The 22,468-nt window shown below is 39.9% G+C and overlaps 1 protein-coding gene and 1 pseudogene across 2 annotated transcripts in view; one reads left to right on the top strand and one right to left on the bottom strand.

Annotated features, from left to right (window-relative positions):
* The window catches only part of POLD3 (DNA polymerase delta 3, accessory subunit), a 51,338-nt gene that overhangs the window by 22,028 nt on the left and 6,842 nt on the right, over positions 1-22,468 (bottom strand). For both annotated transcript variants that reach the window (XM_006936939.3, XM_019811826.3), the window contains exons 3-7: positions 17,210-17,312; positions 9,016-9,055; positions 7,634-7,766; positions 1,665-1,920; positions 279-351 (exon numbers count right to left, since the gene is read on the bottom strand). In XM_006936939.3, the coding sequence (XP_006937001.1) occupies positions 279-351; positions 1,665-1,920; positions 7,634-7,766; positions 9,016-9,055; positions 17,210-17,312 (605 nt within the window). The remainder of the gene's footprint in view (positions 1-278; positions 352-1,664; positions 1,921-7,633; positions 7,767-9,015; positions 9,056-17,209; positions 17,313-22,468) is intronic.
* LOC102899991 lies at positions 9,287-10,058 on the top strand (annotated as a pseudogene).

The following is a 22,468-nucleotide window of genomic DNA, read 5'->3' on the forward strand; positions in this document are numbered from 1 at the left end:
GAAACCAATAATCGTCTTTTCAAGGCAGGAAGTAAAAACAGGAATAGTAAACTACCTCCCAAGGTAAACTGAACTCAGCTCACCCGTTAAAATCCACTGTTCCAGTTGGGTTACTTCCATTCAATATATTGGTAAGTAGACTGCAAATTTATGTTAGGATGCAGCAAGTCTACATGGTACACCAGATGGGTAAAAACTGGGTAAGGTGGCTTTCACCTCAAATATGTTATTATATTACCATTCATGTATTAATCAAAGGAAGGTAAAAACATGCTTACTCATAGCAGCTTTTCCAAAAAAATTGTTCATCACATTCCCTTTCCCTGGTGCCTTGTTGCCTGCAGAAGATACCTAGAAGCAGAAAACACATATGATTTTTTTTAGTGTCTAGGCTGTTCTTCAAGTCAGAGTCTTAAACAATCTCTTCAATTGCAGGGCACATTGTCACGATGGCACAGTCCCTATATAATCATGCCAAAATGTGTCAGCGTGAGATGTAAGAACAAATCCACACCAGAGTATCTGATGTTAATCTCCAAAGCTTAGTTACTCATAGTTCTTACAGAATTATTACCCATGAATGTGTCTAAACTTTTGAGTATATTTAAAAACTGCTTAGTTTGATAGAATTAAAACAGACCAGAGGCAGTATGATACACAACAAGGGAACCTCCAAAATGTTACATTTGTTATTATCAGAAGTGGATTTGAATTCTGGTTGTGCCATGTAATAGCAATCTGATATCCAGGCAATTAGCCCTTAGTTTCACCACCTACAAAACGGAGATCTCTTCCTCACAGAATAGTTAGGAGGATTTAAGCAAAGATCAAACTACTGGCACACAGTAGTTCTATAAATGTTAGGGGTTTTCCCTCCACTCCCCTCTCCTTTTCCAAAGCAGAGGCCAAAAATCACAATGATGGTAATAACAATAATAACGATAATTATGGGGTGCCTGGGTGGCTCAGTTGGTTAAGCGTCTGACTTTAGCTCAGGTCACGATCTCCTGGTTCGTGACTTCGAGCCCCGCATCAGGGTCTCTGCTGAGCCCACTTCTGATCCTCTGTCTCCCTCTCTCTGCCCCTCCCTGACTCGTTTTCTCTCTCAAAAATAACTAAACCTTAAAAAATAACAATAATTATGCTTTTCTGGAGTATTTTTTAATAGTTTTTAATGAGACTTTTCTTAAGTCAGTGCACTTAAGTTAGTTCAGATGTGTGAACAATAAATAAGGGAAGCAGATGAAGAAAAAAACAAGAAAAATTCATTAAACAGAATGAGAATGTTAAATACACTAGGAAGAAAGGCATACATGGCAAAGCTCAGAATATAAGATGTTCCCAAAATGACATATTGCTAATATACAATTCCTGGCACTTTATGGTTTTCAAGTGTTCTCACGTGCATGATTTCAATTGGCTTGCAAAACAATCTTGTGATGTGCACAGGACCATTTTACAGAAGAATCCAAAGCTTGGTGAGAAGCATTTTCAAAAGAAAAAGGACAATTTCAGACGAGAATATCAAGAATTAAAGGATTCAGAACTCAATGGAAAAACTAGACTATATTATTATATATTGGAACCTTATGTGATTAAACTACAATGCTCTTCTAGTTACCCATTCTGAGCTATAAAGACATCTTTAAACTTATATTTGTTACCTCTTTAGCCTCTGTTTTGGTTTCCTTGTTGGCTTCTTGGGTTTTAGAAGCAGCTTTAGAGGCAAACATTCCCATTATTCCCTTGGGCTGCTGTAAAATCTGTTTGGAGGTAGGTGGACTATGACCATTGGTTGTCAACTCATTATTGGCTTGTGTCTCACTCGATACTTGAAGATCTGACTGCTCAAACTTTTCGGAAGATGAGGATTCAGCAGGAGCTCTGGGAACTGCAGCTGCACATTGTATGGCACTAAACCTGAAGTTGGAAATGTTACATTAATTTCAAAGTCTTGCTTCTTCCACACAATACTTTCTACCTCTAACACTATTAAATTAGAAAAGTTTAGAACTAAAATGGATTTTAGAAATTATTTTGTGCAGGGGTGGCTGGGTGGCTCGGTCGGTTAAGCGTCTGACTCTTGATTTCGGCTCAGGTCATGATCTCACTGTTCATGAGTTTGAGCCTGGCCACGGGCTCTGTGCTGGCAGTGTGGAGCCTGCCTGGGATTCTGTCTCCCGTCTCCCTCTCTCTCTGTCCTTCCCTTGCTTGCTCTCTCTCAAAAATAAATAAAAACTCTAATTTAGATAGAGAAAAAAGTATTGGAGAGATGTTGAGAGACTTGTCCTAGATTATACATCTAGTCAGTAACAGAACTAGGACTGGAATCTGAGGTCTTCTACCATACCATATTGAACATCTTACTTTTTTGAAGAAAGCACCCCAATTCAAAACAGTAAGAATATACCAAAAAATAACAGAAGATTAGTAATGTCAACATCCTTGGGAAATCAAATGGTTATCTCTTGTGTTTAAAGACCTTCACCTTACAGAGCTACGTATGCAATAAATATTGACTGAACCAAAATTACGAGCTTTAAATATTAATAAAATTCCTGGCAACTCTCCTGGCCAGAGTGGGTCATGCTTTAAAACAAGGAAGAAGCTGGGAACAGAGCCACTGGCTCCTATGACCTGTGGTCCTTTATTGTCATTTGTTAAAAATTTCTAATAACACCCACTAACAGCACCAGACAAGTATGCCCAAAGCCAAGTGAAGAAATGTGGAACGGTATGCATGGCATATTAAAGGGAGCATTCATCTCTTCTATAATCATCGTAGATGTGCCTTGTTCACACAAATCCCAGTTGTGCTTAAAGCAAAGTTCCTCAACTTTTCTGACAAAGAAAAACATTTTATTTCCCCCAGTCTTTAGCTTACTGGGAGTAGGTGAGAGCTCCTTGGAGGTAGGGAAGGGTAATATTCATCTTTTGTATTTTAGGTACCCAGTACAAGGCCTGGCACATAGAAACACGTGTGAAAGAATGAGAACTGAAGTCCCTGGAAGTGAGGCTTCTGGTTTCTCTCCCTTCTTTAATGTATCACCTCCACTTGAGGTGGGAAAAGTTCAGAAAGAAACTATGTGGTAATAGTAATCATTCGAGAGATCAACCAGGCACAACTTCTAGATTAACTGGCCTAAGAAAAAAGTCCCTGATACATCATTTAATTTCAGAAGTAACCTTAGACTGAGCAGCCCCAAAGCTGAGTCTATAGCTCCAAAATCTTCCCCTGATTTATTAGAGTCCACTTCAGAAAACCCCACACTAACACAAATATTTTGTGCATCAGAGTTAAGAACAGACGGAAATCATTTCCTTGTACCCACTAGTCTTCCTCTCTGGCCTTGCAGTGCTTCCATGTACACAGAAAAAAGCAATGGTTTATTTCATTGTCAACATCTGAAGTTGGCCCTGAAACAACTCTTTCTCCATTTGGTCTACATTCCACACCTTAGGGTCAGGACCAGAACTGGCAACAAGGAAGAGACCAAGTTAGGCTGGGAACATGTCCGAAGAGAGAAGAATCTGCTCAGTCCTAAAATTTCAACTTTCTTCCTGTCACAGCACTTCTTAAAACACACGAAACAATGAGTCAGATTTCAGTTGGCCCATAATTCTCAAGGGCAATTACAAACTTCTTTATTGGAGATAAATTCTTCACATTTCTACCCATTATACTTTAAGTATTTAAGTAAGGTTTCATTAAAGTGCTTCCTATTACCACATTTCTACTTTGCCATGTTTACTTTAGTGGTCCCTGAGTAAATACCATTTTGAACTTCTGAGTCCCCTTTATTCCTGTTTGTCTACTCAGATACAATAGAAGAACTGATTTCTAGAGCTTGACATGCCACAACTAGATTTTAATACAGATTATTTTTGAAATCTAATAGTACAATTTACATAAACCTATCAGGATATTCATCTTTTCTTGTAGTCCTTCCCTAAGAAACACCACTTATCAGGGTGCCTGGGTGGCTCAGTCGGTTAAGCATCCAACTTCGGATCACAACTCAGGTCATGATCTCACAATTTGTGGCTTCAGGCCCTGCATCAGGCTTTGTGCTGACAGCTCAGAGCCTGGAGCCTGCTTCGGATTCTGTGTCTCCCTCTCTCTCTGCCCCTCCCCCACTCATGCTCTCTCTTTCAAAAATAAACACTAAAAAAATTTTAAAAACCCCACCACTTATTACTCTAGCTATAGAATTATATTTATTTATTTAATAAATATTTGTGTGCCTATTAAGGTTTGAGCGGTAGAGTAAAAGAACCAATGTCTATCATCAATTCACTCAACAGTTACTTACTAAATGCTTACCATTTGCCAGGCACCATTTTTTGGTCACAAAATAGACACAATCCCTGTTCTCATGGAACTTACAGAAACTGTGTTTGGCAAGTCTCTATTTCTCCTCAAGGACCTGGCTGTATCAGTTACCCCATCTCCCCCAGTAGCTTCAACCATTTCTTCTCTTATGGCTCTTTCTGAATAGTACAAGTTCAGGGCATTCTCAACAATGTATATATTCTCTCTCAGTCTCAAATCCTCTTTAGCTTCCTCTCTCTTTCTCCATATTACAGTCCAATTTCCTGAAGACTTGTCCACTTTTGCTGTCCCACTTTATCATGCTCCCATTTACTCAGTTCACCAGATTCTGGCCACGCCACGGAAAAGCCTCTTACCAAAGGCCATCACTAAATCCAATGGACACTTTTCAGTTCCTATTCTACTTTGCTTCTCAGTAAGATATGATATTGCCAATCAGTCCCTACCTCTTAAAACTCTTTCCTTGCTTTTAGAGCCCCCTATATTCTCGTGATTTTCCTCTCAGCTCTGGCTGCTCCCATTTAGGCTCCCCTTCTCTTGCCCATCCCTTGAAAAGTGGCTATCTTTAAATAGTGCTTACTACGTACCAAACACTATTCTAAGTGTTTTATATATATTCATTCATTTACTCCTCAATAACCTGTTGAGCTTTGTACCGTTGTTAGCTTCATTTTACTGATGAGGAGACAGAGGCACAGAGAGGTTCAATAATTTGCTTAAGGTTATAGAGCTAGTAACCATGGCCTCGAGTTTTACTTTCTGCCCTCCTTCATTCTATGCATTCTCTGTGAATGACTGTATCTACTGCTGTGTCCCAATTAATTACCTATTTTCTCTGATTCCGAAATCTCTATCTTCATGCCAGATTTCTCTCCTTAGCTCTAGACTCATCTATCTATTGCATGGACATCTTCACTTGGACTCCCCACAGGCTTCTCAAACTCAACATGTCCAAACCAAATTCACCATTTTTCCTTCTCCCCGCAAGCTTACTCCTCCCCACATATTCCCTTTCTTACTGATAACACCATCACCCAATTCAGCCACCAAGTCAGATATATGGTTATCATCCTTAACATCATGAACCACCCCCCCCACCCAGCCACATACACACACCTGGTCTCCAAGCGTGACAACAACATCCAGGTTTTGACAGCATGACTCTTTAACCTTCATACCTCTTCACCCTCAATACAACTACTATACTTCAGATAACTGTCATCTCCACCCTGAATCACTGCAACATCTCTCTTCACTGATGGCTTTGTCTCCCGATTATTCCCTTCTGATCAATGTTCACCATCTTATTGCAGCCAAGTGATCTTTTTTTTTTTTAATATTTACTTTTGAATGAGAGGAAGAAAACAAGCACAAGCAGGAGAGGAACAGAGAGAGAGGGAGAAAGAGAATCTCAAGCAGGCTCTGCGCTTTCAGCATAGAGCCTGATGTGGGGCTTGATCCTACAAACCATGAGATCATGATGTGAGCCAAAATCAAGAGTTGGACACTTAATTGACTGAGCCACCTGGGTGCCCCAAGTGATCTTTCTATAAATGCAGCTCTGATCATTTCACCCATCTGCTTCAAAATCCTCAGTGGCTCCCCAGTGCCCTCAGAATAAAGTCGAAACTCTCTAACCTACTAGTCAAAGTGTAGACTGTGAGTCCTACTTTAGTCTTATATTTCATTATTTCCTACCTCTCAGTCTAAGTCCAGCCATAGAAAATGACTTTGGTTCCACACAAACACCATGTTTCCTCACAGTTCTGTCCTCACTCTTCTACTTCTCCTTTTTTTTTTTAATTTTTTTTTTTTTCAACGTTTATTTTATTTTTGGGACAGAGAGAGACAGAGCATGAACGGGGGAGGGGCAGAGAGAGAGGGAGACACAGAATCGGAAGCAGGCTCCAGGCTCTGAGCCGTCAGCACAGAGCCTGACGCGGGGCTCGAACCCACGGACCGCGAGATCGTGACCTGGCTGAAGTCGGACGCTTAACCGACTGCGCCACCCGGGCGCCCCTTCTACTTCTCCTTTTACTGGCTACTTCTACTTGGGCCTTAAGGCCTTGACTTAAATGTCACACCCTCTAGGAAGCCTTCTCTCTTTTGCCTCATCACTCCACCCCACCCAAAAGTGAGGGATGAATGTCTGTGGGAAATCAAATAGCTATGTCCTGGGTTAGGCGATTATAAGGAAAGCATGCATTCTCCTAACCCAGGACATAGCTATTTGATTTCCCACCTATCCCCCTTTTTTGTTTGAAGAATCTTCTTGCTCATGGGAGTTGAGGAGGGTAATCAGTCATTGTTCATGACGTCTTGAGGAGGCCACTACGGTGGAGATCACTCAGAGGGCTATGAGAAGAGCAGGCCAGAAAGCAGTGTTCTGCTTTGCAATGCGTTCCCTATAATCTCCTAACACAGGCCCTAGCTATTTGATTTCCCACAAATGCCCCCCAAATAGCCTCCCTCAGTATTACTCCTATTATAGCACTGTCATGCTATAATGTAAGTGTTTACCATAGGACCATCAGTTCCATAAGCAGGTACTGGGCCATATTCACTTTACAGTGTGTGGCATGCCATAGGTACTCATCAGAACTTTGTGGAATGAATTCAAATGATCTCACTTAGTACCTATCAAAGTAGTAGGTGCTTAATATGTCTGGGGAACTGATGTGAACTCTTAATACAACCCCACAAAGTAGGTATTACTATTTAAAAGTTTTAAAATGAATTTAATTTAAAAACGAAAAAGCCCAAACTCAAAGAGTTTAAGTAATTGGCCCAAAACCACCAGGCTATTAAGCAGCAAAGCCACAACACAAGCCTGTGCATTATGGTCCATCACCTCACTGAAAACGATATAAAGTACAAAAACAAACAAGATGTGATCCTGGCTGTGGAAGATCAACTGCTTTTGGATGGAAGGTAGAGGGATAACAAATTAGAAATAGTTTTTGAAGGACGTTTACACTGGTTCCTGAAAAATGGGTAGGATTCAGACAAGCAGAGACTGGGGTAAGGGAGTAATGAGGGGGCACAACAAACATTTCTGGTGGCGGTGACAGGATAAATACATGAGAAATAGATTTATGGGGAGTCCACTGGGGTTTTCAATATGGGTTGTGGCTGCTATTTTTCACCTTATGATGTACTAATAAAACCAGGCATGTGTCTTACTGCAAGATAAATGGGGTTTTACTAGACTTGGCATTCACTCTTAAGAGGCAGCCACTGTGTAAACATCTTACAAAATCAATTCGTAAAGAAGCCCACAAGGAACATTAAGGAGCTCACTTGCTGCAGTTCTGCAAGTTGCTTTTAAGGATGTCATAGTCGGTATTGAACAGAGGCCCACTGTCCTTTAGCATGGCTTTCTGGATGCTGTACACATGGATGCTGGCAGTCACAGCTAGCTTGGACTTCACTGCTACAAGTCAACAGGAAAAGCAGTCTGTTAATACACAAACTTCATAGCATGTGGGGACTTTAACAAGAAACCCTTCTGCATTAAAACCATTTGCAATCTGTGGTGGTCCAAAAAGCCCTAAAAGGCCAAAGAGTCACATACACAGTATAACATCAACTCTTTTTTCTAGAACGGGGACATCATGACAAGGTAGGTAGTGGTGAGTCAGTCCTAAGTACCACACCTGTGAGGGTATCACTCATCCAGTGGACATTCGGTAAACATTAATGAATGATTGATGATGACTATGATGTTTTGGGTTTTTTTTTTTTTTTTTTTTTTTTTTTTTTTAGTCAGGGAAGAATCTTTAGCATATAACTGAAGAATAATTTCTACCTGAGAAGACTCAATTATGTAATTCAATTTTTGTGCAGACAAAGCAACTCTATAACAAAAAAATACTAACCAGATAAGTCTGCAGAGGAGAAACACAGAAGAACATGACAAGAACAAATGTTAGATTCCACGAAGAAAGGGAATGTGCTTGAGTCTCCAGCACGTAGCACAGAGCCTGACAGAGTATAAATACTCATGATGTATCTACTGAATGAATAAATCTCACTTTGCCTACCACGGTAGGAATTCACAAAGAAAAAAGTGGACATCTCCACCACCCTAAATACCTCAGAGTTCTTCTGTAAGAAAATGACACCACTGGTGGTGTTGTATAGGAAGTACAACAGTACAAGTTTTGTCTTGAGACAAAGGTCCAGATCATGTGGACCCTGTCATAAAATTCCTTTGAACTGGATTTTTAAATAGAACCATAGCATTAATAATTTTGAAATGGGAAGATAAATTTAATTTAGAAGTTCTATTAAATCTTTCTGACTTTGGAAAAGCAATCTTTAATTTTCTTCCTAAAAAACTGTCCTGGAACACAAAACAGTATTTAGAGACTACTGTCTTTTTACAGTTGATGAGGTGTTCCACATGTTATTCATGAGTTTTTTTGCAAGAATCACATGAGCTTTGAAATCCTGTGATTAAAGTGCTTTATAAATGTCAGCAGCTACTGGTCTTAAAAATGGGAAGTTAGGCAGATGTGGTATCCTATTTTAACATGTTTCAGAAACTACTAATAAAAGGAATATTCAGCTCTTCAGTTTAATAGCTAAATATATTGTATGCAGATGCTAGGGGCAGATTTTTTCTGTACCTACAGTGATCCCAAAAGAGGAAAATCTTGCTAAGTTGCTAAAACACTTACCTTCCAATTTATCTTCTCTCACTACTGCAACCTTGTGGCACTGTAAGGAAATAACATCTCATTAGTGTTTAAAGTAGTAGTACAACTTCCAATTTGAAAGTTTCTTTGCTGATAGTTCAATTGCACCCTGATGTGAAATTACGAACATTAGGTACCCATAAAAATCTGTATTACAGTTTCATAAAGTCAGGCTTATTTTTTAACTTAAGCTGTTTACTTTAAAACTTCATCAGGTTAAGGAAAGTGACAGAATATACATATCAACAATACAATGAAAAACCAAACAAATGGCAGCCCTCAGCTCACAGTGCTGCCAGCCCACAGGTCCCAAACCACAGAACAGGGTGAGTGTGCAACCAGGCCAAAGCCCCCTTTCTGTGCAGCCCGGGCCTCCTGAACGCAGTGATCATGGTGGCACCGAGCTCGGGCAAGGTGTGTCATCGCACATCACAAAATACTTTGAGCTGAAGCCCCTCTTCCACAGGGACCCACTCTGAGACAATGGGCTTGGGACACAGAAATCGGTTAGCCAAGACTTTCACTAAACAAGGGAAGCTCATTTCAGACAATGTCATGACTCAGCTTGGCCCTTCGTGAACTGAAAAATCTCACCCAACATAGCTGGGTATTAGATAGTTTTCCAAGGACACTTCCATAAGCAGAAGCCCTGGATCGTTTATCAGATAGACATGGTGATTAATCTGAACATGCCCTTTGAGGTCATTAAACAACACCTCACTCCTTGCTAAATTCATCCACCTAGCCACCCGGTCTACAACATCAAATTCATCCCTCCCAAAACCGTGATGATCTGACTGGAGCACCTATCATCCAGTGTGAGAATAACAGACCAGAAATGGTTCTCAAGAGATGGAAGGCTTACAAAACCCAAACAGAACTGGTCCTGGAATATTACCTACCAGACAAAAGGGGTGTAGGATACATTCTCCACAACAGAAACTGATAAGATCTGGCCCTATGTATATGCTTCCCTACAAACAAAAGTTCCACAAATGAACCAGAAAGCATCAGTTACTTCATGAGGAAAACTGCATTTACCTAGTAAGACGAGCAGAAGCTCCTCGTCCATGCATTTAGAAGCTCCTTATCCTAAGACTGGCATGTATGAATTCTTTGAGAATTCTATTAGTTTCATTTCTACTGATTTTATCTGGAAATTAAGGATGTGTCAAATGAGTGAAATATGAAGATTCATCTTTTGAAATTATCTAGTGTTTTATCCAGTAATCTGTGGGTGTGCAATTGAAAAACATCAGAAATGTCTAAACTTAAAAAAAAAAAAGTTTTTAATGTTTTTTTAAGTTTATTTATTTTTGAGAGAGAGAAACAAAGCACCCATGCATGAGGTGGGGAAGGGCAGAGAGAGAGGATACCAGGCAGGCTCCACATTGTCAACACGGAGCCAGAAGTGGGGTTTGAACCCACAAACCATGAGATCAAGACCTGAGCCAAAATCAAGAGTCGGATGCTTAACTGATTGAGCTACCGAGGCAGCCCTAAAAAAAAAATCTTTTAGAGCAAATTAAAAAAGCAATTGGTAGTAACCTAACATTTGTTCAGAAGAATAAGTGGTTGATAAAGTTTCCCTACTTTATGGAAAAGAAACAAAAAAATTCCATATTATTTGGGGAAAGTATCTTATAAGGGGCTTTTGCATAGACTGATGCAAAAAAAAAAAAAAAGCATCTTCAGCACTGTGGTATATGGCTTTGTGAGATATTATGTCTATAAAATTCCAAGAAAAAAAAAAACTGGATTTACAGATTAGTTGCAGGATGCAAATTCACTGCTACCTATACACTAAGACACTTATAAACTAGTCACATATGCTGTATTTATTTTGTCATTAAACATACCTTCAGTTTACTCGAATTTTCAATTTACTAAAAAAAGTATTAATTAGCACATAAGAAAGTTCATTTTCCTAAGACTGTTCTTTTGAAAATACATGTGCACTGAGGGATGATTTACATCAGAAACAGACAGAAGTTCTTGCAAAAACACCAAAGCTGAATTTTCAACAGAAAACGTAAGTAAAGTCTTATGTTTTCAAATGTTACTGAGTTTAAAAATTTGTGCTTTAGGATCTACTTGCTAGTTTGCTTTGTAATCAAAATGTAAGATCTGCCTTGTAATTAATAATTACAAGAAGAAGAATAAAAGAAAACCCATGGCACAAGGAAACAGAAATAGATCATGTATGCTTGAGGAAAATTCCCTTAATATATATAACAATCATAATTAGTAAACAGCTATAGCAATTAAAAGCATTTACATGACAGGCTGAAAAAGACCAACTGCTGACTGAGTTCTTTATTCCTAATCAAAGAAGTTGGCACCTGCTAGCATTCACTGCCATAGTTATGGCCACTGTTATTTGGCAGGAAGAAACTCTACCGGTGAGTATAATCTGAGTTGCCATATTAAAATGAAAATGATTTGATCCCTTAGTGGGGTAACAAGGATGCTTGCTTACGTCCTGTGGGGCATATGAGAGCTAGAGGAGAAACGTGACTCTTGAATGGTGTATTTACTCTTAATGTACTTGGTGCTAAATCAAAAGAAACAAGTCCTTGTACAAGCTGTTATTAACTGCCTTTGAAAATGTAGCCCATTTTATTCCAGGCACTCAAAATACAAATGCCAGCAAGTGGTTCTTATGTATTTTGTGGAGGAAAAAAACTTACTTTCCTTTCTTCTGATTTTTAAAACTTCAATGTTGATCTTTCAAAATGGACCAAGGCTTTTAAGGATTATAGTAAACATTTCATTCTTCACAAAATTTTCTATAACGCCTTATTTGAATGTTAACATTATGTGCTTTCTAAAAATGTTGTGAACTCTTAAACTTATGAATTATCAGTAGGTTATCAGGCATGCATTAGTATTAACGTATTAGAATAAAACTCCATTTTTTTTAAGTATATTTATTTTTGAGATAGAGACAGTACGAGCCAGGGAGGGACAGAGACAGTGGGGAGAGAGAATCCCAAGCAGGCTTCATGATGTCAGCACAGAGCCCGATGTGGGGCTCAATCTCATGAACTGTGAGATCATGACCTGAGTCAAAATCAAGAGTTGGACGCTTAACCAACCGAGCCACCCAGGTGCCCCTTTGAATAAAACTAAATTTTAAAACAGTGAAAAATAAACACAAGAAAATGAACACAGCATCTCAAATAGTGTGAGTAAAAGAACCTCTTAGTAAGTTTTGTAAAGAGAATTAATATATAATCATATGGAACCAAATAAAAATTGCATCTGTCTCTCACAGATTAGAATAAATTCTAAACCAAGCAGAGATTTAAGTGTAAAGAATAAAACCATACATATACTAGTAGAAAATATGGGTGAATTCTTCTATAAAGATAAATTCTACTATAAAGTGATATGAGAATGAGGAAAAGTTTCCTAACTATAAACAATAAGAAGAATTTAAATAATCTATAAAAACTAACAAATGTACAATTTTTAGATGACAAAAATAAACTTTAAGCCAAAGTACAAAGAGAAATGATAAAGTGGGAAAAATACCTGCAACTCATATCACAAAGGGTTAATATATAGCTTCTAAAATAGAGGAAATAAACTCCTTTAGAAAAAATAGGCAAGAGGTATGAAGACAATTCATAGGAAAAGAAACACAAATGACCCCGAAACATATGACAACATGCATTATATAGAAAAGGGACTCTCATACATTACTGGTAGGAATGAAAAATGGAGAAGTATTTGGCAATTACCCAACAAAAGTACATATGCATCCTAACAATCCTAGGAAACGCAACCTTAAAAGTGGCAAAAATATTAAAAAAAAAACAACAACACAGGTTAACTATAGCACAATTTGTAAAGGCCATGTATTGTGAATAACTCCAAAAACTATCAATAAGGGACTGTTGAAAAACCTAAAGTATTATCAATGTAGCATCAGGTGGCTGTAATAAGGAATGAGGAATATTTTGGGGCGCCTGACTGGCTCAGTTGAAAGAGCATGTGACTCTGGGTCTCCAGGTCATGAGTTCAAGCCTCATGTTGGGTGTATAGATTGCTTAAGTAAATAAATAAACTTAAAAAAAAAAAAGGAATATTTCTATAACTGCTATGGAATAATGTTCAGGGTCTACTGTAGGTAAAAAAGCAAAATGTAAAATAGGGAGTATACTATGAAAACTTTTATCTAAGAAAGGGAGTAATAAAGGGGCACCTAAGTGACTCAGTCAGTTGAGCATCCAACTCGATTTCAGCTCAGGCTGTGATTCCAAGGTTGTGGGATCAAGCTCCATGTCAGGCTCCGCACTGAACGTGGAGCCTGCTTAAGATTCTCTCTCCCTCTGCCCCTCTCCCCCACACTTGCACTCTCTCTCTTAAAAAAAAGGGAGGGGGGAGTAATAGAATATATATTTGCATATATTAAAAATATATACAACAACAACGGAATAGAAGCAGAATCTATTAAAATAATTACCTGTAAGGAAAAGTAGGGAACCTAAAAATTGAAAGTGGGAAAAAATTTGAATTTAACTAGATACTTAATTGGTGGCTTATCCATAAAGAGGAGTTATTGCAAGTGACTCTAAAACACAGGCTGATTGGGGTGCCTGGGTGGCTCAGTTGGTTAAGCATCTGACTCTTGAGTTTGGCTCAGGTCATAATCTCAGTTTGTGAGATCAAGCCCCACCTCGGGCTCTACACTAAAAGCACAGAGCCTGCTTTGGATTCTCTCTCTCCACCCCTCCCCTGTTCACACACTCTCTCTCTCAAAACAAATAAGCTTTTAATAAAAATAAAAAATAAAAAAATAAAATACTAGCTGATTGTGCATCCCTAGTAAGATATATCCTACAGACAAAAGGAACTGCAAAGAAATCTTAACCTGTTTTTGGTAATCATATTAAAGATAGTTTTGCTTTACTAAAGCAAATATTTTTCAGTATTTTAACATATTTATGAATGTTAGGAACTACCAAAACTCATATAACATAAGAGAAAAAAGCAGTATAAAATCAACTAAATTTTTTTTCAAAAGTGTAATTTTTATAAACTGGGTATATTAGCATGTTTTCATAATGCATTTTCTCCTTAAAAAAACAAAGGTCAGGGTGCCTGGGTGGCTCAGTTGGTTAAGTGTCCAACTTTGGCTCAGGTCATGATCTTGGGTTCAAGACGCATGTTGGGCTCTGTGCTGACAGCTCAGAGCCTGAAGCCTGCTTCGGATTCTGTGTCTCCCTCTCTCTGCCCTTCCCCAACTTGTTCTCTCGCTCACTCTTTCAAAAATAAACAAACATTAAAAAAAAAAAAAGTCATTCCGAAAAATGTTAGGTTCTGTAAAACTGTACCAAAAAAATTATAGAGCTAATTAGAAAAGCAGCATTAGGAATTAACCACTCAAACTTATGCAACTTTCTAAGTAAGGCCCTACAAACAAAAATGGGTACCTTCCGGAGAAAATGTGGACGGCCTAGAGAGTTCAGTGTGGCTGAATGCTGCCTGAGGGGATACTGGCAGTTGAAATACCAACTTGCTTATGCTAAACAATGCATACCAGGGTAGAGGTCTGATTCAGTGGGTTCCTCTTAGCAGTCCATCGCCTTAACCACTCGGCCACCTCGTCCCACTCAGTGGGTTCCTCTTAAGATGGACACAGGGATGGGGTGCCTGGGTGGCTCAGTAGGTTAAGCATCTGACTTCAGCTCAGGTCATGATCTCACTCAAAATTTTATGAATATGTCAACATACATATTTTTCTTTCAGATTCTCAAAGGAATCAGTGATCAAAAAAAAAAGAATAAAAACCACTGCTTTAAAGGAACACAAGGGGTGACTGAGTGGCTCAGTCGGTTAAACATCTGACTTCAGCTCAGGTCATGATCTCATGGTCTGTGAGTTTGAGCCCTGCATTGGTGTCTGTGCTGACAGCTCAGAGGCTGGAGCCTGTTTCCGATTCTATGTCTCCCTCTCTTTCTGCCCCTCCCCTGCTCACACTCTGTCTCTCTCTCTGTCTCTCTCTCACAAATAAATAAACATTAAAATAGTAATAATAAAAAAAAAGGAACACAATTATCCTAAGGTAAAGAACTGGTAAGACTAGGGGCACCTGGGTGGCTCAGTCAGTTGAGTATCTGACTCTTGACTTTGGCTCACGTCATGATCCCAGGGTCATGGGATCTAGCCCCATGTTGGGCTCCGTGCTGGGCATGGAACCTGCTTAAGATTCTCTCTCTCTCTCTGCCCTTCTCCCCCACTCATGCTCTCTAAAATAAAAAGATAAATAAAAAAAATTGACATGACTAGATTGAAGGCAACAACTAATTAAAGAAAGAGAGGGGGGCAGGGTGCCTGGGTGGCTCAGTCAGTTGAGTGTCTGACTTTGGCTCAGGTCATATTCTTGCAATTCGTGGGTTCGAGCCCCGCATCAGGCTCTGTGCTGACACCTCAGAGGCTGGAGCCTGCTTCAGATTCTGTGTGCCCCTCCCCTGCTTGCACTCTGTCTCTGTCTCTCTCAAAAAATAAACATTTAAAAAAATAATAAATAAATAAAAGGGCTTTGCCTCATAGAAAAAACAAAAGAAAAGAAAGAGGAGGGGTTAGTTAAACCTAGAAACAAAAGGAAAGAAGACATTCAGATGCAAACTTGGGCAGTATTCACTCTAAAGCTATGTGTGGAAAGGATTCTGGTGGCAGGTTTATTTCTGAAAGCAAATAAATCAGGTCTGCTTAATTTTGTGTTTCTGATATATAATGACATCTGATTCTGTCTACACTTATAAACACCTTGTTATCACCTGGCTTGCCAAATAGCTTACCAATGAGGAAAGAATATGCTGGTCACAGAATATAAGGATCTGATCCCATAGCAGTTGTTTCTCCTTATAAATTACTAAATTGCCAATCTAGTTTTAATGTTTGTTTATTTTTGACAGAGAGAGAGAGAGAGAGAGAGAGAGAGAGAGAGAGAGAGAGAGAGAGAGACAGAGCATGAATTGGGGAGAGGCGGAGAGAGGGAGACACAGAATTCGAAGCAGGCTCCAGGCTCCGACCTGTCAGCACAGAGCCCAACGCGGGGCTTGAACTCACAGACCGCGAGATCATGACCTGAGCCGAAGTCGGATGCTCAACCGACTGAGCCACCTAGGCGCCCCAAGTTTTAAATTTCACATGCTTGGAACTCTTGCTACAAGATGACCCCAGTCAATATATTGATAAATCAGGCTTTTCTGAGCCGAGGGCTCTAAGGGAAAGTCAAAAGAAAGAGAAAAACTTAAACATTAGTGGATATCTGAGCAGGAAATCTAATCCTTGGGCTAAGTTCTATGGAGCTCATGGTGGTGGTAGTGGAAGCAAAAGAACTTTCAGATTCGAGATTTGGGGAAGTGAGAACAGAAAAGGTGTCCCTTACTTTTGGGAGGAAGACAGAGAGGAGAAATTATCAAAGTTCCCAAGGATCAGTCTAGTGAAGAAGAAGGAACGAGTTATCTCAGCAGAGCTTCTGATGCCCTCATCCAGGCATGACAGTAACAGAATGATCCTTGAGCCCTCAAGAGGGACAGGGAAGTAGCTAAGAGAAGTCAGCAGACCTGAAAAAGCTTTGTGCTCTGGATGATAAAAACACAGCAGTGACCTGTGCTGATGAATGACCAGATACCAGATGGGACTATAAATAGATACAGGAGAATAAAGGTGTTCCTGGCCTATGCTTCTGCACTGCATTAGCTCGGTCCCCTATTAACACCTCTGTCCCTCAGCCACTCAGACATAAGCCTACCAAAATGAAATTTTTCAAAATTTTAAACTGAAATCAAACTCAGTTTAAAAATAAATAAAATTGGACTTTCTGAACACCCAAGTTGTGGCTGGACATCTGAACAAGATGAAAATTAACCATCACTGTCCCCAGTACACTTTGAAGAGGAAGAAAGGAACAGCAGAGCAGTCTCCTAATCTTGTTGCCTAGGAAAACTGAATAATCATGATACTCTCTCTGCATCACAGCCAAGATATTACCCAAACTTAGAGTTTTAGGTTCAGTCTAAAAATCCAAAATAATCAGCATCTTGAAGTTTCCCTTTAAAATTTCCGTAATACTGAATCCTACTGTTTTCCCTTGTGTTATGCTATGTATCATGGTTTATAACTCAAACATACTCCAGCTCATAAGATTCTGACAACTTACAGAATGTCCATTCTGAATGAGACTGCCAGACACTAAATAGGTGACATGCAGCTGGGCTCCTGAATTCTCCTTTCGCTTCCTTTCAACATAATCATACAGCATCCTGTTCCAAACAAAAGGCACAAGTCATTATTAGTAAGTTTTTACCCCATCAACTCTTAATTCATGACTTAAGAGTTAAATATATAAAATCTGATGGTCCATCAAATTTTTACAGAATATTTTGATCCATCCCATAGACAGAGAGTTCAAAAAAAAATGGACTTTAAACAGGACATACAGGTTTGGATCAACTTGTATGGAGTTGGCACAGTAACAACAACACACAGTGGATACAACAGTGAATCAAGAAAAAGTTCAGTCACTATCCTGGATAAGTTAATTTTTCTAGGCCTCTTAACCTTAAGATATAAAACGAGGGGGATCAGTGACTCTTAGCCTGGGATTCTTGTGGCCATCTCTAACCCTCCACTCCCTAAACTGAAAGCAAGATACACATGTGTTTTTGGAAGGAGACAGTTCAGGGTTAATAGATTCTCAAAGGGATTGCTCTAAAACAGTAAGAACCACTATGTAGATGATCATAAGTGTCTCATTCTGAAATTCAAATTTTATGTTCGCTCAGACACAATACTGTTTCAGAACTGCAGAATGTAACAGCTTACTCACACTGCCCAGTATTCAGAATATTCATTAACCTGAAATTGCCACTCAATGTAGAAATAAAATCGCTTTTAATGTTTTTTAAATTTATTTATTTTTTAGAGAGACACAGAGCATGAATGGGGGAGGGGAAGAGAGAAAGCGAGACACAGAATCCTAAGCAGGCTGCAGGCTCTGAGCTATCAGCACAGAGACTGGTGCGGGGGGCTCAAACTCATGAACCGTGAAATCATGACCTGAATTGAAGTCAGATGCTTAACAAACTGAGCCACCCAGACGCCCCAATGTTGCTTTTAGTAGTATCCCTAAACTAATTTTTATCTTTATGCCCCAGCAAGTATCCAAAGTTGACTCCCCTTAACTTAGTTTAACAAAAGAATTTAACAAAAACAACAACAGAGGCATAGCATTTGTGTCTTTTATTTCAAGAAACATTTACTGTGCCTCTGATATGTCACACTTCTGCCAAAGACAGCTAAATACTCAAAAATTCCAAGGGAAACTCAACCTATACTGTTGACCACTCTTCTTGAAGCATCTGCTCTCTCAGCTTCCATGATCCCATGCCCCATTGAGTCTCCTGCTACCCCTTCAACTGCCTCTGCCCCATTTCCTGCACAGACTTGACCATCTCCTCCTATTCCATGCTGCTAGAGTTCTGTTGTCAGCTATCTTTTCCCTCTAAAAATTAGAGCGACCAATGATCTGGGTGTGCCTGGATCTGAGGGGGTTTCCTGAGACATGAACTTTTAGTGTTAAAACAGACAGTCCTGGGGACACCAGGATGGTTGGTCACCTAACTACATATTCTCATTTTGGTCTATTTCATTCACCCCATGGTTTCATTTATTCCTAATAACAACATCATCCGCTCAAACCACCCAAACCAGAAATCTGGAGTCATTATCCTTCACTTCTCCCTGTCTAGTGAGTTACCAGATCTCATTAGGTCTTCCTCCTAAGTAATTCTTGACTCCAGGCCCTAAATCTCTTAACTGGACTATTTCAAGTGTTAATTCTGCCCTGCCCCTTTCCCATTCATTATCCACAAGGCCACCATTGTGAAGCTTTAAAAATGCAAATCATCTGGTCAACAAAATTTTACTTTATGTTCTATTTCTAGAGGATAGAGCAGTGAACAGAGGAGTCCAAATTCCTACTCTTATGCTGTAGAAAAGAAAGACAAACAATAAACTAACAAATAAGTAAATATATGTCAGGCAGTAGTGAATCTATGAAAAAAAAAAAAATAAAGGTAAGGAGAATATAACTAGCCTGAGAAGTTCTGTGATTTTATATAAGATGATTAGGGAAGACCTCATAGCAGAACCCTTCGTGAAAGTAAGGGAGCCACCAATGTGGATATCTTGGGGAAAAATGTTCCAGGCAGACAGACTAAAAATGTAAAGGCTCTGAGGCAAGAATATAAGTAAGCAAAGTTCAAGAACAGAAAAGAGGCAAGTGTGGAGGAAGAAGAGTGGTGCCAGACTTGCAGGGCTTTATGACCCTACGTAGGACTTTAAGCACGGAAGTCATTAGAAGCTTTAGAACAGAAATAACACGGGGCGCCTGGGTGGCGCAGTCGGTTAAGCGTCCACGGCCCGTGAGTTCGAGCCCCGCGTCAGGCTCTGGGCTGATGGCTCAGAGCCTGGAGCCTGTTTCCGATTCTGTGTCTCCCTCTCTCTCTGCCCCTCCCCCGTTCATGCTCTGTCTCTCTCTGTCCCAAAAATAAATAAACGTTGAAAAAAAAAATTAAAAAAAAAAAAAAAAGAACAGAAATAACAGGATCTCACCTTTCAGAAGGATTCCTCACTGCTGTGTGGAGAATATACTGTTGAGGGGAAAGGGAGGAAGCAGAGAGACTAGTGAGGAGGCTACTGCAGTAATCCCGGCTAGAGGTGATGGTGGGCTCAGACCAGGACGTTAGCAATGGAGGTAGTGATTAATGGGTGAATTCTGGGTACATTTTAAAGGAAGAAACAACAGAATTTGCTGGTGGATTGACTGTGGGGTATGAGAGAAAGGAGTCAAAGATGATTTGACTAAGGAGCTCAAAGAATGAAGTTGTCAGTCACTGAGATGGGGAAAAACAGGTGTTGGGGGAGAAATTAGGAGCTGGGTTTAGAGGCATGTTAAATCTGAAATGCCTATTAGTCAATAAGTGATGTTGAAAGGTAATTGGATACTCTTGTCTGAAATCTTACTCCTTGTTCCAAAGTTCTCAGTCTTTTCCTAGCCCCTAAGGATTGATTCCAACACTCTAGCAATGACAGGTAAGACCCTTCTTGTTCTGGCCCCTGTATCTCTCACCATTCTCCCACACTCACTATTTTCAACCTTAGGAAACATTCTGCAGTTCCCCGTTGCTCTTTGGTATGCCCTCCCTCTGCCTAGAATGCTCTTCTCAGACCTCATCTACCTAACTCCTCATCAAGACAGCAGCTCAGTTATCATCTCCTGTATGAAGCCTTCCCTAAAACCACCTAGGCTAGCAGGGTATCCCTGCCTTCTAAGTTCTAACAGAACCTATGCCATACCTATTAGAGCACTTATCACACTATATTCTAACTACTTCATTATATATCTGCCATCCCCACTAGACTATAAGCTCCCCAGGGACAAAAATGTGCCTTATTCAGGGGTGCCTGGGTGGCTCAGTCAGTCAAATGTCTGACTCTTGATGTCGGCTCAGATCAAGATCTCACAGTTCGTGAAATCGAGCCCCAAGTTGGGCTCTGTGCTGACAGCACGGATTCTCTCCCCTTCTCTCTCTGCCTGTCTCCCACTCACACTGTCTCTGTCTCTCTCAAAATAAAAGAAATAAACTTTAAAAAAATTAAAGAATAATTTCCAGGGGCACCTGGCTGGCTCAGTCACTACAGCATGTGACTCTTGATCTTGGGGTTGTAAGTTTGAGCCCCATGTTGGATATAGAGATTACTTAAAATCTTTACAAATACAATAATAATTTCTGCATATCTTTTAAGTCTCTAAGATATGTTTATCTAACTGTATTACACCAAACATTTTACGTTTACTGACAAAATATGCAAAATACTCTTAAATATCAACGATACACTTCCCTATACATGATTAACTATACTTTTCCCATTTTAATTTTCCCTAGAATGAATACAGTATATAGTCTATGCCTTCCCAAATCTATTTTAATTCTTTTTTTTACATTTAAAACCACTTTTTTCAATGTTTATTTTTGAGAGAGAGAGACAGAGCATGAGTGGGGGAGGAGCAGAGTGAGAAGGAGACACAGAATTCAAAGCAGGGTCCAGGCTCTGAGCTGTCAGCACAGAGCCCGATGCGGGGCTCGGACCCACGAACTGTGAGATCATGACCTGAGCTGAAGTTGGACATTTAACCGACTGAGCCACCCAGGCGCCCCTCAAACCTATTTTCATTCTTTATAGCACTTTTACAACTTGAAATTATCTTGTTGTTTTGTTTTTTTTTAATTTGAGAGACAGAGAATCTTAAGCAGGTTCCATGCTCAGCACAGAGGCCAACAATAGGGCTTGAATCCACAACCCTGAGCCAATCATGACTTGAGCCGAAATCAAGAATCAGATGCTCAACCGACTGAGCTACGCAGGTGTCCCTGAAATTATCTTGTTTAAATCAATGATGAGAAAGAGCTAATCTGTTAGGTTTACGGTTTAATGACACAGCCTAAAATAATGCAAACAATAAGAAATGAAAAAAATACTCCTTTAAGAAATCCGAGACACCTGGGCAACTCAGTAGGTTAAGCCTCTGACTTCAGCTCAGGTCATGATCTCACAGTTCGTGGGTTCCAGGCCTGAGTTAGGCTCTGTGCTGACGGCTCAGAGCCTGGAGCCTGCTTCCGTTTCTGTCTTCCTCTCTCTCTGCTCCTCCCCCACTCGTGCTCTGTCTAAGATGAGTAAACATCTAAAAAAATTTTTAACAAATCTAAGCAAATTAATAACACCCATGCCTAGTCACTGCCCTTAGTACCACAAATGATACTTTTTAAAAATATTTTATTCGGGGCGCCTGGGTGGCGCAGTCGGTTAAGCGTCCGACTTCAGCCAGGTCACAATCTCGCGGTCCGTGAGTTCGAGCCCCGCGTCAGGCTCTGGGCTGATGGCTCGGAGCCTGTTTCGGATTCTGTGTCTCCCTCTCTCTCTGCCCCTCCCCCGTTCATGCTCTGTCTCTCTCTGTCCCCCAAAAAATAAGTAAACGTTGAAAAAAATAAATAAATAAAAATTAAAATATTTTATTCATTTTTGAGTGAGCGTACACACCAAGCAGGGGAGCAGCAGAGAGTGGGGGACCAGAGAGGATGCAAAGTGGGCTCTGAGCTGTCAGCAAAAAGCCCAATGCAGGGCTAGAACTCACAAACTGTGAGATCATGACCTGAGTGGAAGTCAGATGCTTAACCAACTGAGCCACCCAGGGGTCCCTCACCAATACTTAAAATGCTTCCCCTATAGATAAAATTTTAAAATATGACAGGACACTTAAGTCTCAATTTTCTCAACTGTTATAAGAGGTTGATAACACCCATCACATTGGACTGTGACAACATTATGTGAGATAAATGTATGTGAAAATATCTAC

This window comes from Felis catus, chromosome D1 (assembly GCF_018350175.1).
Source record: "Felis catus isolate Fca126 chromosome D1, F.catus_Fca126_mat1.0, whole genome shotgun sequence".
NCBI classification, from domain to species: Eukaryota; Metazoa; Chordata; class Mammalia; order Carnivora; family Felidae; genus Felis; species Felis catus.